This window comes from Sphaerodactylus townsendi, linkage group LG01, assembly GCF_021028975.2.
Source record: "Sphaerodactylus townsendi isolate TG3544 linkage group LG01, MPM_Stown_v2.3, whole genome shotgun sequence".
Lineage (NCBI taxonomy): Eukaryota > Metazoa > Chordata > Lepidosauria > Squamata > Sphaerodactylidae > Sphaerodactylus > Sphaerodactylus townsendi.
This window is the reverse complement of record NC_059425.1, coordinates 184964803-184983460: the sequence shown is the minus strand read 5'-3', so window position 1 is coordinate 184983460 and position 18658 is coordinate 184964803. Positions and strand designations below refer to the sequence as shown.

Genomic DNA, 18658 nt, shown 5'->3' with positions numbered 1-18658 from the left:
GCAGGGGTATACTTTTGCATTCAGCCAGCCATTTTCAGTGTGAGCAGTGGCGTAGAGCCCAGGGGACATGTCGGGGTGTCTTGCACCAGTCATGCGCTAGTGTGGGGCGTGGCATTCTGGGGGCATTCCAGGGCAGGGGCACTGCAAGGGTGCAAGGCACACATGTGCCCCGGGTGGAGTTCCCCCTTGCTCCACCCCTGAGTGTGAGAACGAGGTAGATTTTTACAAGGTTAGGTTTTTTTAAGTGTAAATTTTTAAAGGTTTTAAAGGTGATTTGATCTGTGCAATTCATGTCGATGTCTTCAGAGCAATTTAAATGATCCGTATGGAACTTTTCAGAAGTTTTGTGTCCCTGGAACAGTGAGGAAATATTATTACCACCAGATGGCAGACCATCACTCGGAAAACAAAAATTCACCTTACAAAAAAAATGTTTTATCATGGCCTTAAGGTCATTGTTTAAACGTTGCCCCATCCCACCATTTTAACATCTAGCCCAAGGAAAGATTCTGAAGGACTCAACAGCTTACAGTCAGTGTTGTGGTATTTCAGTGGGCCTTAAAAAAATGCTTTTGCTTTGGCATTTTGCTATGTGCCCACAAAACAAAAGTTTTCATTTTTTGGTAAGTGAACCATGTTATCCAAGTGATATACTGCCACCTCGTGGTCAATTTAGATTGCATTAATGTGACACTGTACATTATTATTGTGGTGGTGGAAAGTACCATGAACTTGCTGCCATGGCAGTCCCATAGAGTTTTCAAGGCAAGAGACATTCAGAGATGGTTTGCGTAGTGACCCCGGTCTTCCTTGGCGGTTTCCCATTTAAATACTAAACAGGGCTTCCAAGATCTGACAAGATTCAAGCTAGTTTGTGGCAAAGGTTCATTATATTCTGTCTCTTTATTATTATACATGAAATTGGGATGTTGTGTGGTTTCCGGGCTGTATGGCGGTGTTCCAGTAGCATTTTCTCCTGATGTTTTGCCTCTATCTGTGGCTGGCATCTTCGGAGGATCTGATGGTACCATTCCAGGCACAAAAGCAGAAGAAGGCAGCCTTGCATCGTGCCAAGTCATCCTTTCTACAAGAAACAGTCCCATTGGGAAAGGTTTGTGGCTCAATGGCAGAGCATCTGCTTGGCATGCAGAAGGTCCCAGGTTCTATCCTTAGCATCTCCAGTTAAAGACTCTGGCTGTAGATGATGCAATAGATATCCAGCTGTCCCCAAACTGGACCAGAGCATTTTCTACTGTGACCCCGGCCTGGTGGAATGTTCTGTCAAATGAGACCTGGGCCCAGCAGAACCTGTCTAATTTCCACAGGACCTGTAAGTTCCACCAGGCCAATGCTGAGGACAGCAATTGTGCGTGTAGTGGTTAAGAGCAGGTGGTGTAGTGGTTAAGAGCAGGTGGATTCTAATCTGGACAAACAGATTTGATTCCTCCACCTGAGTGGCAGAGGCTTATCTGGTGAACCAGCTGTGTTTCTGCACTCCTGCATTCCTGCTGGATGACTTTGGGCTAGTCACAGTTCTTCAGAACTTTGTCAGCCCCATCTACCTCACAAGGTGTCTGCTGTGGGGAGAGGAAGGGAAAGGAGCTTGTAAGACACCTTGAGTCTCCTTACAGGAGAGAATGGTGGGATATTAAACATCCTCCTCCTCCTCCTCTTCTTCTTTTCATCATATCTGGCCTCCCTGTCCCTGTGTCTGCTTGATTCCTCTTGCCTTTCCATTTTTCTTTCCCATACCCCATTCCTTATAGTTAGATTTATTTTGAAGTGCCGATGGAAGTTTTAATAGTATTGGATGTTAAATGGATTTTTTGTAAGCCACCCTGAACCCATTGTTGGGGAATGGCCACATAGAAATCAAATAATAAATGAATAAATGAATAAAACAAAGATCTCCACCCAAGACCCTGGAGAGCTGACTTTGATGAACCAAGGGTCTGATTCACTGTAAAGCAGCTTCATGTGTCCCCCTTAATTTGCTTATCACAGCATGTTATGTACCCCCTTTTCTTTCATCTGCCACTTTCAACCCCAAATAGTACTGTTTGCTTAAACACACGGGGTTGCCAGTGAAGCAGACTTCTAGCTCTTTTGGGCACTCTGTCATTGCTCTGTAATACAAAACAATGGCCCTTTTTGCACAAAAACAATAAAACTTTTTAGACAGGAAATAAAATGTTTCCTCCATGGAGTGCCACATGGTGTTTTGAACCAAAACAGTTTATTTCCTGACTGAAAAGTTTTTATTTGCATGCTGTTCCCTAGCAATTCTTTTGTTAAAACATTTTGAGAGCATTTTCACTTGTTATGCGGAACTCTTTAAAATGTTTCCCATGTCTCCCAAGACTTCCTCACTGGTGCCATTTTCTGAGGTTGGGCCGACAATCTAATTGGGTGTTTTGTGGTTTCCGGGCTGAGGTTGCGTCGACCATCTAATGGGGGTGTTGTGTGGTTTCCGGGACCATCTAATGCTTTATTTTCATCAGGTTTTTAAGCAAGATTTGCCAAGATCAGAATGACCCATCATTGCTTCACTCCTATACAATCATTTAACTGATGCTCTTAGGATTCCTTTAATCTTAGATAATCTTGATCCTTACTTTTATGAAAGCATAGCAAAATATCTTTTAAAGATTATAGACGCAACGCTAGATGGATATTAAGCACTAGATTGCTATCATCATAACAACAGCAATGTTGCTCACATTAACTATTTGCTACTGTTATACAGTGCCTACCTCTGCCAGCAACCTTTGGGTTCACGGTCACCCAAAGTCAAATAACCTGTGGGTGATTCATTGAGAGATGCCGTAGTTTTGTTACTGATTGCCAGATGGAGTGACAATTGAAGGCTGTGGCAACCTATGGGAGTCAAATCAATTGTTTGCCCATTTCCTCGCCCCCTATCCCTTGTTCTGTGTTAGGTGCCACTCTAACAAACTCTGTGTTTTATAGTGGAGTGTTGATACTGTATGCTGTTGTGATGCCTGGGCTCTGTTGGTGGGTTTTCAGTCTGGTCTGTGGAGAGGTGTATAGGAACGGCACTTTTGATTAGTCCATTTGGACTAAACTATTGATAAGACTCTGAATGGCTGCTGTATCTATCTGTTTTTTATGGACAATTGTTTTATTGTTTTATTGTATTTTGGAATGCCAATAAAGGCTTGTCTATCTATCAGGTTTTTTAAAAATATTTCAGGAGTCATGTCTTTGAAGCTACAAAGAGAATCACAGCATGAGGACTCGAAGGCTCATTGGAACCACAGAGTTTTAAAAAAAGAAACGGAACAACCACAAAATGGTGGCCAGGAATCCATTCAAGTGCAGACACATGGGTTTTAAAAAAAAACATTTTGCAAATGTTTGCAAAATATTATCAGGGGCTTGTGTGAAAATGGCCAATGGCATGGGATAAATAGTCTACCGCACTCATTCCAAATAGTATCAGTCGTTGAAAAGTGTTGAGTTGCCAGTGATGCAGATTGATATATTTTCTGGGCACTTACCACACAGTCCTTGGCAGAGTTGCTTAAGTCTAAATTCATGGCGGTAAATGGCCTTAAGCTAGAGTAGTAAAAACCAAGAATCGCGTCACACACTAAGGCAGAAACTAAATAAATGCAAAGCCAATAAATCTCTGAAGTTACTACTATAATTCATAAAGTGTTGTATAACATACAAATAGACCAAAGTCATGATTCAAATTCATCAGAATAATTATCTTAAGTCTCTGTAAGTATCTAGAGTCTCTCATTCAAATTCTTATAACAAATCATACAGTGTAATATTATATGCAAAAGGCCAAAATAATGGTTCAAAGAGCGTCAAAGTAAATATCTCCAGTCTTATAAATCCTTTCAAGTCTCTCTCTCAAACGCCTCATGCGTTTCAAAAAGCGTTTTCGTGGATATCTTCCTCAGGAGAAGAAATTCATAAATTCTCTTTTTCATATTTCTTAATTGCCATATGGATTTTCTACAAATAATAATAATAACAATAATCATAGTTTTTTGTTATACACACTTACTTTTAAAAGAGAATTTATGAATTTCTTCTCCTGAGGAAGATAAAGTGTTATACAACACTTTATGAATTATAGTAGTAACTTCACAGATTTATTGGCTTTGCATTTATTTAGTTTCCGCCTTCGTGTGTGACGCGATTCTTGTTTTTTACTTATCTATACGTTACACACATTGTTGTATTGTTCTTAAGCTAGAGTACCTTTGCCTCTGATTGGACTGGTAGCAAAGGTGCATTTTGCTGGGCAGAAATGCTTCAAGCCCCTGTTCTCATATGCATTTGTTGCACAGACATCCATGCTAGAGCAGGCCATTAAGAACACCCAGGAGAGCTACGAAGATGAGATTCAGCTGTACAACGAGCAGATTGAGACGCTGCGGAAGGGCATTGAAGACGCTGAAAGGACCTTGGAAAAATACACCAACGACTGCCGCCAGCTCTCCATTTACCAGCAATCCCTGGAGAACGAACTCCAACGCTACAAGCGTATCATTGAAAATGAGGACAGCAGGTAAGGGGGCATTTGTTGTGCTGAGAAACAGCTAGGCTTGGTAAATACCCTAAAAATTTGGTAAAAATTGAATTTGGATGTATTCAGGCATAAAATTATCTGTATGCCTGAATAAGACAAATAACATATTTGGATATATCCTGAATATTTGGGTATATCCGATAAATTCTGGTCCATTTGATTTTTTTTTGTATTTTTGGGTGTTTTCATGTTTTGGCTTGCAGGGAGCGCATTTTTAATGCTAGTGGCAGCAAAATTTCAAGATATGATTTGGGAACTGTCCTGGTGATGCTTCCCAAGTTTGGTGACATTTGGTTGGGGGGGGGCAAAGTTATGGACCTCCAAAGGGAGTGCCTCATTTTTCATTGTTTCCAATGGGAGCTAACAGGAGGTGGGTGCTATCCCTTTGAGGGTCCATAACTTTGGCCTCCCTGAACCAAACTTCACCAAACTTGTGGGATATCATCAAGACAGTCTCTGGAAAGTTTGATGCCAGTAGATTTAAAAATGCGCCCCTGACAGTCACCCAAAGAAATTTCCCCAGGTTCTGTGCTCTGAAGTGCCTTGACTCCATTGGAGTCAATGGGGAATTTCTTTGGGGAGGACTGGGGGTGCACATTTTTCAAGATAAAGCGACAAAACATTCAGGGTATCTTCAAGAGAGTCTCTTGATGGCACCATCCATGTTTGGTGATCTTTGTTTTTTTGGGGGGGGTCAATGTTATGGGCCCCAAAATGGTAGGGCCCATCTCCCACCGCCCCATGAAGCAAAATTCACCAAACCTGGGTGGTGTCATCAAGAGAGTCTCCTGAAGATGCTCTGAACGTTTTGTGGCTCTAACTTGAAAAATGTGCACCCCACAGCACTTCCCCAGAAATTCCCAGCTCTCTCCAGCAAGTTCTACAGTGGGGAAAATTAATTGTTTTTTTCCACCATAGATTTCAATGGGGCTTGCTGTTATACCCCGCTGGCTCTGTGCTGGAGATTTGGAGGCAGCCTCTGGGGGGATTGCTCTGGGTAGGAGTACCTAATTTACAGCAGGGCTGCTGGTGCCGCTATCTTAAAAAATGTGCAGCCTGCTTACTCACTCAGAAATTCCCCATTGGCTACAATATAGCCGAGGCATTGCGAAGCAGAGAATCTGGGCAAACTTCTTGGAGTGCCTGTCGGGTGCATTTTTAAAGCTAGTGGCAGCACAATTTCAAGGTATCATTCGGAGACTGTCCTGATGATACCACCCATGTCTGGTGAAGTTTGGTTCAGGGGGACCAAAGTTATGGACCCTCAAAGGGGTAGTTCCCATCTCCTGTTAGCTCCCATTGGAAACAATGGGGATGGGACACTCCCTTTGGGGGTCCATAACTTTGCCCCCCCAAAACCAAACTCCACCAAGCTCGAGTGGTATCAGCATGACAGTGTCTGGATCCTACCCTGAAATTTTGGTGCCACTAGCTTTAAAAATGTGCCTGCTGCAGACCAAATTGTGAAAAAAACACGAAAAAATACCCCCCGAAAGCCCGAGTACCTTGCATTCGGATTCGTGCATATTCGAGCAGGACATATTCAACTGATTTTTGCCCGAATATGCGTGAATTCACCCAGATTCAGGCCAAATCTGGTATTTGTTTTTCCCATTCTCCAAGCCTAAAAACAGCAGCGATGCTCGGAGTTTCAGAATATTGGTATGTCTTTTGATGAAAACTACAAGGACCTGAGGTTCATGTAGTGATTGAGTTGATGTTTTAGAAACATTCTCTCGTGTGTTAGGGAGCTAGTAATTTGTGGACATGCCCTAACCTCATATGACTTTAGTTCAGTGGTGGGATCCAAAAATTTTAATAACAGGTTCCCATAGTGGTGGGATTCAAACAGTGGCGTAGCACCAATGGGGCTGGGTGGGGCATGATGGGGGTGTGGCTGGGCATTCCGGGGGCGGGGCATTGCTGAACGGGGCTGTGGCAAGGACACAGCCGCTGTGCCAGTCCTTGGGTGGGAAACGAATGCACGCAGGCGCAGGCTGCCACGCATGCTGGTGCACCTCCTGCTAGACTGCTTCAAGTTCCGCGCGCTACTGCTGAAGAGCGGAGGAAGGGTGTAACTAAGACAAAAAATCACATGGCAAAATCACCAATTAGTAACCCCATCTCGGCACACACAAATAATTAGTAACTTACTCTCGGGAACCTGTGAGAACCTGCTGGATCCCACCTCTGCTTTAGTTCCAGAACAAGCCTAAGAGACCATAGTTTGTTTGTTTGTTTATTTGTTTATTTACTTACTTACTTACTTATTTAATTCATTTATACCCCACATTTGTCCCCATTGGGGACCCAAAGTGGTTTACGTCCTTCTCCTCTCTTCTATTTGATCATTACAACAACCCTGTAAAGTATGTAAGACAAAGAGTATGTGACCCCCCCCCCCAGGTCACCCAGTATGCTTTCATGGCACAATTTGGATTTGACCCCGGGTCTCCCAGAAACTAGTTTGATACTCTTTACCATTCCACCACACTGCCCCAAATCTCCAGAAATTCCTCAGGACAAAGTTTGTAACCCTAATATGGAAGTGAGCGTTTCTGACTGCAGGTGAGCATATGAGAGAGAAAGGTCACAAGTTCATACAAGTCTCATTTACAATCCTACAGGCAGAGCTCAATAGTGGCAAAAAGAATTGTTAAGATAGCTAGAAAAAAGTGAGTAGCATGCTTATGAACTGGACGCACTACAATGCGTCCAGTTCATAAGCAGTGGCGTAAGAGGTTAAGAGCTCGTGTATCTAATCTGGAGGAACCGGGTTTGATTCCCCGCTCTGCCGCCTGAGCTGTGGAGGCTTATCTGGGGAATTCAGATTAGCCTGTACACTCCCACACACGCCAGCTGGGTGACCTTGGGCTAGTCACAGCTTCTCGGAGCTCTCTCAGCCCCACCTACCTCACAGGGTGTTTGTTGTGAAGGGGGAAGGGCAAGGAGATTGTAAATCCCTTTGAGTCTCCTGCAGGAGAGAAAGGGGGGATATAAATCCAAACTCCTCCTCCTCCTCCATGCCATGAAAGCATACTGGGTTACCTTTGGGGTGGGGTGTCACATACTCTTTGTCTTACATACTTACATACTTTGAGTCTCATGCAGGAGAGAAAGGGGGGATATAAATCCAAACTCCTCCTCCTCCTCCTCCTCCTCCTCCTCCTCTTCTTCTTCTTCTTCTTCTTCTTCTTCTTCTTCTTCTTCTTCTTCTTCTTCTTCTTCTTCTTCTTCTTCTTCTTCTTCTTCTTCTTCTTCTTCTTCTTCTGTCAGTGGTTCTCAACCTTCCTAATGCTGCAACCCTTTAACACAGTTCCTCATGTTGTGGTGACCCCCCAATTCTAATATTTATCCATTTTACAGATGGAGAACACTGATGCAGAGAGTCTTAGGCGACCCCTGTGAAAGGGTTGTTCGACCCCCCAAAGGGGTCGCGACCCACAGGTTGAGAACCGCCGATCTATGTGGTAGCAACTAAACATAAAATAATCCCCCCACAACTATACTAGCAAACCAGACTGTCAGAAACTGACCAAGAAACCTTCTTTAAATTTAGGAAAAATAAAACTTCTGTTTGTTGCCAACTATTTTTTTCCCCTTTTCAAAAATATATTGACAGAGGCTCAAAAAATACATAATGGAGCAGCTATGCCGCAGTGATACTTGGAAAAAGTCCCAAGTTCCATCCCGTGGTTCTCCAAGTAAAAGGGTTCAGTCCAGTGTGGCATAGTGGTCAAGGGCAGTAGACTCTAATGTGGAGAACCAAGTTCGATTCCCCATTCCCTGGGCCAATCACAGCTCTCTCAGCCCATAAGAACATAAGAACATAAGAACTAGCCTGCTGGATCAGACCAGAGTCCATCTAGTCCAGCACTCTGCTACTCGCAGTGGCCCACCAGGTGCCTTTGGGAGCTCACATGCAGGAGGTGAAAGCAATGGCCTTCTGCTGCTGCTGCTCCTGAGCACCGCTCTGCTAAGGCATTTGCAATCTGAGATCAAGGAGGATCAAGATTGGTAGCCATAGATCGACTTCTCCTCCATAAATCTGTCCAAGCCCTTTTTAAAGGCGATGCAGAGGCAGGCGACGGCAAACCACCTCTGAACATCCCTTTCCTTGAAAACCCTATCGTAAGTCAGCTGTGATTTGACGGCGTGCATGCACACACACACAGGATGAGGTTAGGGTTAAGGAAAGCGGCCCTTCCTGGACAACTGCTACCAGTCACTGTAGCCAGTACTTGAGTCAGCTGGTCTGACCTGGCATAAGGTCATACCCTGTGTTCAAGTATGAGACTTGTTTTCAATAAAATATATTATTCATTAGCGGTAAAGGGCAGGCTTAATGTTTTCCATTTTCACCACCGATTAGAGTACAGGCAGCAGTTCAGTCGCGGCCCCAGAAATAAACAAGCCCACCCTTGACTCTTCACCCGCAGATGGAAATGGTCTCTCCTAATTAACTGTAAGCAATCTGCCAATTTCACCGATGCAGCAGCTCCATTCTGAATTGTTCCAGAACGCTGTGCTATTATGCGCTCGAGGGAGAAGGCGCTCTTAAGCATGGCACTGGAACGCTCAAACCGGGAGGTGAGAATTTAAAATCCCCAGTTGGAATAAGAGTTGTTTATCCAGAATGGAGCCCTGAACGAGTGGGCTGGTTGCTAAGCGGCCTCTCTGCCGGGCAGGAGACATTGCACTTGCAAAGAAACCTTGCCACTGAAAGGAAAGCTAGACCAGCCAGGCCTAGGCTAGAAGTGTGGGGGGCAATTTTCTGCCCCTCCACGTAACTGATTGGTGGGCTTCTGGGGACATATGACCCATATGTCCCCATGGAAGCTCCGCCTCTGGATTTATGGCAACAAAGTAACGTTTTCAAGGTAAGAGACATTTAGAAGTGTTTTGCCATTGCCTGCCTCCATGTCACAACCCTGGTATTCCTTAGAGGTCTCCCATCCAAATACTTGTCAGGGTCGACTGTCCTTTGTTTCTGAGATCTGGCAAAAACTTGCTAGCCTGGGCTATATTTGGTTTAGCGTTGGTTTAAAGTGAGGGAGAAAATCATTACTAAGGTGACCACATGGTCACCTTTGTGAACCGGGACGGGGGGGAAGGCGGCCGGCCGTGCGTGCATGCACACGGCCTTCTCAGACGCTCCCGTTTCCTGCCCTGTGATAGGGCAGGAAATGGCAATGCCCCAGAAGGCCGTGCTCCTGCGGCCGCGCGCGCGGGAGGCTGCCGCACTGCCTTGCGCCCCAGAAGGCAGTGCGGCAACCTTCCAAAAATCGGGACAATTGAAATAACCCGCAGGACGCGGGACAAATTGTTTGAAGGCGGGACTGTCCCGCCAAAAGCGGGACAAAAGGTCAGCCTAATCATTACCCATTTTTGCTTTGTTGAAAATGTCTCTTCCATTGTTTACCCTTGTGTGCCAGGTTGAATTCTGCCATTGTCGGAACTCCTATGACACTGTTCACACAGAGCTACAGACCCCCGCAGATTCCAACTCTGAGAGGAAGAGGTAATGTATGACTTCTGAGCTTTGGTTCTGTAAGACTGGTGGGTTTTCAACGTGCCTTGCTTTCCCAGCTGGCATGAAGTCTAATAGCGAGCGACTTGACTTGGTTGAAGAGGGTCAGCTGTCCACTCACTTATCGATACAAACCTTCTCCATTGCTTAAGAGCAATCAAATGAAAGTGGAGAAAAACAGGCAGTGAGCAGATCTGATTGAAATGATTGAAAGCTGCAGGAAAGGAGAAGTTTATAGCATGCTACCTGCCTCCCTTGCTGGTGATGGGTCAAGTTCCAACCTTCATTAAAATTCATGGAAATTTTAGCTCAATCTTTCTCCTAGGCATGAATAACAAGTGCACAGTGGCCAGCGAGTAACGGTCAACCTTCGCATCAAGCAATCCAATCCATAAACCAGCTAAGCCTGAAGAAATTCGAAGTATTTTTTATTTCGTCCTGGGTCAAATTTGACCTCTGCAGTGCAATGTGGGCACAAATCTCATCAGTCCTGTGCAAGACTTTCGATGCAGCTGTGGGGCAGTGGCATTTTCCTGTTGAGATTTTTTTGTTTATTTTGCACATCTGGATAACACATCCATAGAAAGATAAAGAAGAGATCCCGATCTAGTCCCCCTCCCCCCTGCAATAATAATACTAAATGAAAAAAAAGAAAACACACACACGCACACACCCCTACACATATTGACAAGTCACAGCCAACATATGGCAACTCCTGTATGGTTTTCAAAGAACATTTCAGAGCGTTTGGACCAGCAAACCTCTGAACCCTCCCTCACCTTCCCCTTCCTCCGCTAGGGTGGGTGGGCCATGTGCAGATGGCCCGCCCCATCCCTTTCACTCCATAAGGCAGTGGTTTTCAAGGAAGGCATGGTTGATTCCCTTGTATCAGATGGTGTTGCTTTGACGGCCAGCAGATGGCACTGTTGCGGAACAGAACTGTGGTTCCAACTGTCACAGGTGTGGCATGTACACAATAACTGGCACAGTTGTGACACATGTACACAACAGGAGGTGTGGAAACAGTATGGAAACCTGGCCGCACGCGAATGAGACGTTGTGTGAAAAATTTCAAAAGCAATCGGTCCAGTAGTTTGGGAGATCACCTGTCAGGCGAAAAACACACGGATCGATTTTTTTTTTTATGCATATACTAAGGCGTGGCCCGGCCACAGCGTTGCTGTGGGCTTATTGTGGTGAAATGGGGAGAAAAGGAACAGTAGCCGCTCCGAAATCAATTGTACTGAGGCCAGCAGTACATGCTCGATGCAAACATACAGCCTGATACTGTAATGCTGATGTCAGTGATGTGTGTGCCCGCATTCCTTAGGGGAATGGAAGGCACCCCTCCCACACACATCTGAGGCTGGCTGGTCATGATTCTTTTACCTGGGGAGTAAAGTTTGGTTGGTGGCAATGGGTTATTACGCTTCTGAGGGAAACCCTCTGACGGGTCGCGACACAGCCATTCAAAGTATGTCATGTTTGCTGTACTGAGCTTGCTTCTGAGTAATGCGTGCCTGGTTTTTCTTAACTGCTTGGCACTGCAGTATTCAGGGAATCTAGGGTGCCTGGCCCCTCCCTCCTGTCCCTTGCAAGTCACCCCTCACTCTATTCCCTCCCTCCCTTCTCTTCCCTTTGCATGCGCACCCTCCCTCCCTTCCCTCTCCTCCCTCCGGGCTTAGGTGGGTGGGCTTACCAAGATGCTGGCCCCTGCCCTCCTGCAGGTGCACAACCCCTCACTGTCTCCTCCCTCACTCCTGCATCCTCCCTCCCTTCCCTCCGCCATAGGGTGGGTGGGTCATATCAAGATAAAGGGCCCCCCTGCCTCCCCCTCCCTTGCAGGCATGCCACCCCTCATGTCTCTCCCTCCCTCACTTCTCTTCCCTTGCATGCCACCCCCCCCCTCCCTCCCTTCCGTTTCCCTCCGCTTAGGGTGGGTGGGCTCATATCAAGATGCAGGGCCCCCCTGCCTCCCCTCCCGTGCATGCCACCCCTCATTCTCTTCCCTCCCTCCCTTCTCTTCCCTTGCATGCCGCCTCCCCTCCTCCCTTCCCTTTCCCTCCAGCTAGGAGTGGTGGAGTCCTTATCAGATGTTCCCTTGCGCGCAGCTCACTGTCTCCCCTCTCTCTACTTCTCTTCCCTGCATGCCTCCCCACTGTCCCTTTTTTCTCCCTCCCTCACTTCTTCCTTGCATGCCACCCCAGTGGTGGGATCCAAAAATTTTAGTAACAGGTTCCCATGGTGGCGTTGGATTCAAACTGTGACGTGGCGCTCAATGGGGCTGGTGCGGGGCATCGATGGGGGGGCTGGCTGGCCATTCCAGGGGCGGGGCATTACTGGGGGGGGGTGTGGCCAGGAGGCCGCCGCTGTGCCGGGCCTTGGGGGGGGAAGCGAATGCACGCAGGCGCCGGCTGCCACGCACGCTGGTGCTCCTCCTGCTAGAGCTGCTTCAAGTTCTGCGGCTTACGCCTTCTGAGAGAAGGGGGGGGTAATCTAAGGCAAAAAAAGCTTGCGTGGACAAAATCACCAATTAGTAACCCCCTCTCAGCACACACAAATAATTAGTAACCTACTCTCGGGAACCTGTGAGAAACTGCTGGATCCCATCTTTGATGCCACCCCTCCCTCTCAGTGGCAGTGGAGGTTAAGAGCTCGTGTATCTAATCTGAAGGAACCGGGTTTGATTCTCCGTTCTGCCGCCTGAGCTGTGGAGGCTTATCTGGGGAATTCAGAGTTAGCCTGTACACTCCCACTACATGCCAGCTGGGTGGAGCCTTGGGCTGAGTCACAGCTTCTCGGAGCTCTCTCTAGTCCCACCTACCTCACAGGGTGTTTGTTGTGAGGGGGGAAGGGCAAGGAGATTGTCAGCCCCTTTGAGTCTCCTACAGGAGAGAAAGGGGGGATATAAATCCAAACTCCTCCTCCTCCTCTTCCTCTTCTCCTCCTCCTCCTCCGCCTCCTCCCCTCTCCCTCGTGTGTATGTGTGTGTATGTGTTTCACTTCCACTCGAGTTACTGCCTATGTGCTGTTTCCACTGCTCATCTTTGGCCATCTGAGTGAACATTCTAAGGGCACGAACATTCTAAGGGTGACAGTTACACACAGGCCCCTCCCTGTCCTTCACCAGGGAGCGCCAGGAAAAAGGCATTTTTACCTGGGCCAGGTATGAAATTTCAGGTATGTGAACATCTGAAAACACTCTCGCCTGACTGACTATAGTGGCTGGGAATTTTCAGAGGAATTGGCCCAGCAGTTACTGAGGTACCCTGTCATCAACACATACACGGAAAGCTTTTTATATATATAGATAGAAGACGAATTGTGTCAATTCGTGTTAACAGCATTTGAAGAGGTGGCTGGCCATTGTCTCTCTCATTATGGGTCATTGGTTGATTTTGTTTTCCCACCCTTTCCTGCAGACATTACCTTGGTCATGCAAGAAATTGCCAGTGCAAAACCAAGACAGAGAAGTCTTCCGAAGAAAATCTCAAGAAGGAAGGAGATTACACCTAAAGACCTCACCCATGGCACTTCGTTTGATATAAGATATGACCAAACTCTGGAAGGCTTTGATACCGATCAGTTGGATTTCACACACGAAGGCTTCATGATAGAAAGTGAGGATAGGAAAGAAGGAGGGAGAGAAGAAGCTGAGCAAGAAAGAACCCCAGAAGATGTGCCGGATGGAGCCCAGATGAGCAAAGCTTTTGACAAATTGTGCAATATAGTGAGAGAGAGAATCAGATGCTACCAGAGACCGGAATCTAAAACCGACATCTATGCTAAACAACGGTATGTGGTTGTCACAGAGGAGGGAAGCTACGATGACACCTTCTACCACTCTTCATCCATTCCTTCTGGAGGTGGGATCTCCGTGTCTGAAGAAAAGATGCCAAGTGGAGTTGATGTGGAACCCATCCCAGAGTTACCGGAACCCCTGGAAGGTGACCGAAGAGAACTGGAAGCCCGTGAGACGCAGGAGGGGTCCGAAATGCAGGAAGAGATGATATATCAATACAAACCAGAAAAGAGAGAAAAGGAAGGTGAATTTGAACAGCAGGAAGAATCTGAAGAAAGAGAGGAAGAGTCTACAAAAGAGACAGGCGTCATAGAACCCAAGGGGACTCCAATCTCGAGTCCAACCGAATCCGGAATATACGTAGGCAGAGAATATGGCAGAGCGGGTGGCCCTTCTTTCAAAGAATTGAGCCCCCCAGGTTCTCTAAGTTACGAGAAGGTTGAGGTGGTGGAATCCATTGAGCAATTCGATGACAAAATCCAAACGTATGAAGAAACGGCTATGATCGTGGAGACCATGATTGAAAAGACCAGCAAGAAGAAGAGTGGGGACAAGAGCTGTTGACGTGCATCTTTGGAGAGCCAGTTTTCTCAGCGCTGTTATCGACGCTGCGACCCTCAACACCTTTCATTCCATAGCAAGATCAGCTGAAGTCAGCTGACCTATACTTGTGTGAGTGCTTTAAGGACTGTAGCCTAAATGACTTGCTTGGTTTGAATTTGGGTTTGGTTTTTTTTCATTTTCAGAGGAAATGATAAAAGTAGTTGTTTTTGCTGTTCGGCATGACAGTTTGTCAGTTAATACTCTAATACTTCATAATATAGTTCCGCTTCTGAGGTTTTTTTAGACCTGGTTCACGTATGACCTTCTGCCACATGGATGCTACAGAACACTCTCCACATATTTCAGACTCGCACGATGACCATAGTGGTGTCAGTGAAAAGTGCCGTCAAATCATAGCTGATTTATGGCAACCTTGTAGGGTTTTCGAGGCAAGAGACATCAGAGGTGGTTTTCCATTGCCTTTTTCTGTGTAGCAACCAAGGTCTTCCTTGGTGGTCTCCCATCCAAGTTACTAAACAGGGCTGCTTAGCTTCTGAGAACTAAAGAGATTGAGGCCATCCAGATCACGATGTTGATGATATTCGACCCAATTTGTCATGTTACTTCTCAAGCCAGCATCAAGAGAAGGACATAGTAGCTACCCGGTAGAATCGAAAATTAGAAGTAGGCCTAAAACAGCTATTTAAAATTAATATTTAGGACTGGGGGTTAATAAACACAATTGTTTCAGGTCCACTAATGGAACAAGTTTCCAACTATGTGGTCCCAATGCAACAAGGGAGATCCACGTGGGTCACTCGTGCAGTTGTGTGTCATGGATTAGAATTCAATCCATTAGAACTCAACTGAAATTGGTGGTTTCCATTAATAGAGGTAGGAGACCCAACTGGACAACAGCGTCCCCTCCTGTGCTCACTGGTCTTACGCAACACTGTGAAACACAATTTGGATTGGGGCCAGCATGCTTGATGTCACAATATTAACAGTGCTTTTTCCTTGGAGTAAGGCCTGTTGGATAGACCTGGGTAGGATTCTGAGTTGACCTAATGGTACTACAAGGTGTGTCAGGCACATAATGCTAGACTTCATTAGCTTCCCTTCTGAAATGCCTTTATAAAGGGACAATCCTGAGAACCTGTATCTCTAATGATGCTTGAGTGATGAATGGTAGCTGGTGACATGTGGTTGATTTTCATCTAATAAAAGTGTTGCCTCCCACAGGAAGTGTTCTTCAAGGGGGGGAGTGGGTATTTAACTAGGTAGGGCAGCATTTCAGAAAATCACTCAGACATACTGCCTACAATGCAGTTCAAAATTGTGTGTGTGTGTGTGTGTGTGTGTGTGTGTGTGTGTTTTGAGTTCTGGACTTATCAGTGATTGGGGACAAGTTGAGATGACTTAAATCCTCCTCTTGGACTGGGCCATAGTTGAAGATGCTTGGATTCATCTTCTCTCCACCTTCAAAAGCAATGAATGTGGGCAGAGCTGACAGCGCCAATCGTTGGTTTACCAGAGATACGTATTTCAGGTACACCAGATGCTAAACCTCTTTGGAAACAGAGTTTTGAGTTGAAGTTCATCTGTGCTTTTTCGGTGCTGATGACCTATACAGAGCTGTTTTGCGTCAGATACTGACCTTCTTTTATAATCAGGATTTTTAATAGCAGTTACTTGCAGCATTAGAATTTTTTAATATATACACACCTCCCTGCAGTTTGAAATCTTCCAGGAATTTTTTAAAAAGGAAATCTATAAAATCCAGGTTTGCTCCCAGGAAATGTGTGGAACGACAAATGGGTGGGTCTTGACATTACTCAGCCATTGACCTCTATACATAAAAGCCATTTATGGACTTGAGATCAGAGCCGTACTGAGGGGGAACTGCGTGTGTGCCCTGTGCCCCTGCCACGCCCCTGCCAGCTCCCGCCACGCCCCGAACACCCCCCGAACAACCCTGCCATGCCCCTGCACCAGCACGCACCCGGGGCAAAGCGCCCCACCCCGCCCCCTGGCAGCTACGCATCTGCTTGAGATCTCCTTCACTTTGAATCTACATTCCTTTCAGGTTTGATTCTCAGTTATGCACATGTTTTTCACTCTCCAGCAACCACCCTGCCTTCTCTTCAGAGAATCCCCATGGTTTCTATAAGCTCTCAAAATGTGACTTTTCCCTTCACAGGGAATGCAACGACAATAAGTATGTGTTTAGCTTTCATTGCATCCCGCTCCTCTTTGTCTTCCCGCACCCACAGCATCGCATTTCCTCCTACTCGTCAGGTCGCCATTTCAGGATCATCAGAACGGCTTGCTGAAATGAATGGAATTTAATGCTGAAAATGACATGAAATCGATTAGGTCCAGCAAAGTAGTGCTAACCAAAGATGGCAAAGGGGGGGGGGGGAGGCAGCAGGCAATCTCCCCAAATGGAGATGGAGATGGCATGGAAACAAAAAAAAGGGGGGGCGGACAAAATGAGGGCTAGGGCCCTGTGTAAACAAAAAAACTGTGAGAAATCCCATTGTGAAGCAAACCACTGTGGGGTAAGTAGTGCATGCGTAAATGGCCAAAGATTGCATTTCAAAAGAAGCGGTGCAATTTGAACCTTAGGCCCCTTCCGCACACGCAAAATAATGCGTTTTCAAACCACTTTCACAACTGTTTGCAAGTGGATTTTGCTATTCCGCACAGCTTCAAAGAGCACTGAAAGCAGTTTGAAAGTGCATTATTCTGCATGTGCAGAATGAGCCTTAGCTCTGGGAGATGTTTCCCATTGTTTGACATGCTGTAGCATTTTGGCTCGTTCTGCACATGCAGAATAATGCACTTTCAAACTGCTTTCAGTGCTCTTTGAAGCTGTGCGGAATAGCAAAATCCACTTGCAAACAGTTGTGAAAGTGGTTTGAAAACGCATTATTTTGCGTGTGCGGAAGGGGCCTTTGTAACTGAGCTGCAACCCACCAGAGTTCATTCCCAGAACTCATGATGGGTGATGAAGTATTCCATTTGTCTTGGTATTTCTTGCTAAAAGAGGAATATTGTACCAATCCTATTAGCAAAGAACGTACCTATCTTGAGCTGTTTCCGCCTGGCCAGCTGAGCAGGGGTGCATCGGCATAGTTCATGCCGATGCACCCCCCGGAGCCATTTTTATGAATGGCCCTGTTGGCTCTGCAGCCGGCGACACAGCCTTCGCATGGGCTGCGCCGCTCCCAAATGCCTTCTACCTCCTTTGGCCTTCTGTCACTCTGAAGGCCAGAGGACACGTCTCTGGGGTCGGAGGCCAGGAGGCATGTCCCCTGGTCTCCACAGAATGGTGGAAGGTGGCAGGAGGTAGGAGGCATCTGGGAAGCAGCGTGGGAAATATGCTGGCTTCCACCCGATGCCATTCGCTCGGCTCCAGATGGAAGCCAGCATTTTCCAAAAACCTCACTTGGGGACCGAGGTGTAAAAACACTGTTGGGGGGGGGGAGCGATGCTGCATCGATTTGATGGCACTGCCTGTGCGAAGGCTCCCCCCAAACAGTGTTGGCCATGCTGGGAGGGGCAGATGGGAATTGTAGTCCATGAACATCTGGAGCAGCATAAGTTGGCCATCCTGTTCTAGAGCATCAGATTTTTCACAGCGGTGACTGGAGCTTCAGAATAGTCTCCCCTTGTTGCGAGTTCCTTTACCCAAAGTTGATATCAACCTTTCCCAAAAGTTCTGATATGCAACGATGCCAGGATTCACCATTTTACAGCATTTCTTTATTTTACTTGTGTGTGTGCTTTTTTAAAAAAAAAAACAGCAATACAGGCCCTTATAGGTTAACAATGTTCAAACAAATAATCCCATGAATGCCTCATTTTTTAAAACAAATGATAAATTAATGTCATTTTCGCATCAGCTGTACCACGGAAAGTTATTCTAAATGGACATTTCCCCACCTGTACTCTGATGCAAAAAATAATAAATAAAATCCAAAGAATTCAAATTCATTTCATTCATATGTCTGTGTGTTCATATGTATGTGTGTGTGTGTGTACATATGTATGTATGAAAGACACTAGAGATATATATTTCCATATACATTACAATAAGAGTCATATCAAAATGTACTATTGGTCCTTAAAGTTGCCTCTCCATTAACATTATGAAAATATGCACACCTATTTTGTTATTTTTGCGACTATATAGGACATTTTAACACTC

The 18658-nt window shown here is 46.0% G+C and overlaps 1 protein-coding gene across 1 annotated transcript in view; it reads left to right on the top strand.

Annotated features, from left to right (window-relative positions):
• The window catches only part of BFSP1 (beaded filament structural protein 1), a 59050-nt gene extending 42188 nt beyond the window's left edge, over positions 1-16862 (top strand). Inside the window, exons 6-8 of the mRNA XM_048501377.1 lie at positions 4329-4549; positions 10006-10091; positions 13523-16862. Coding sequence (XP_048357334.1) covers positions 4329-4549; positions 10006-10091; positions 13523-14466 — 1251 coding nt within the window. The 3' untranslated portion in view covers positions 14467-16862. The remainder of the gene's footprint in view (positions 1-4328; positions 4550-10005; positions 10092-13522) is intronic.
• The last annotated feature ends 1796 nt before the right edge of the window (positions 16863-18658 follow it).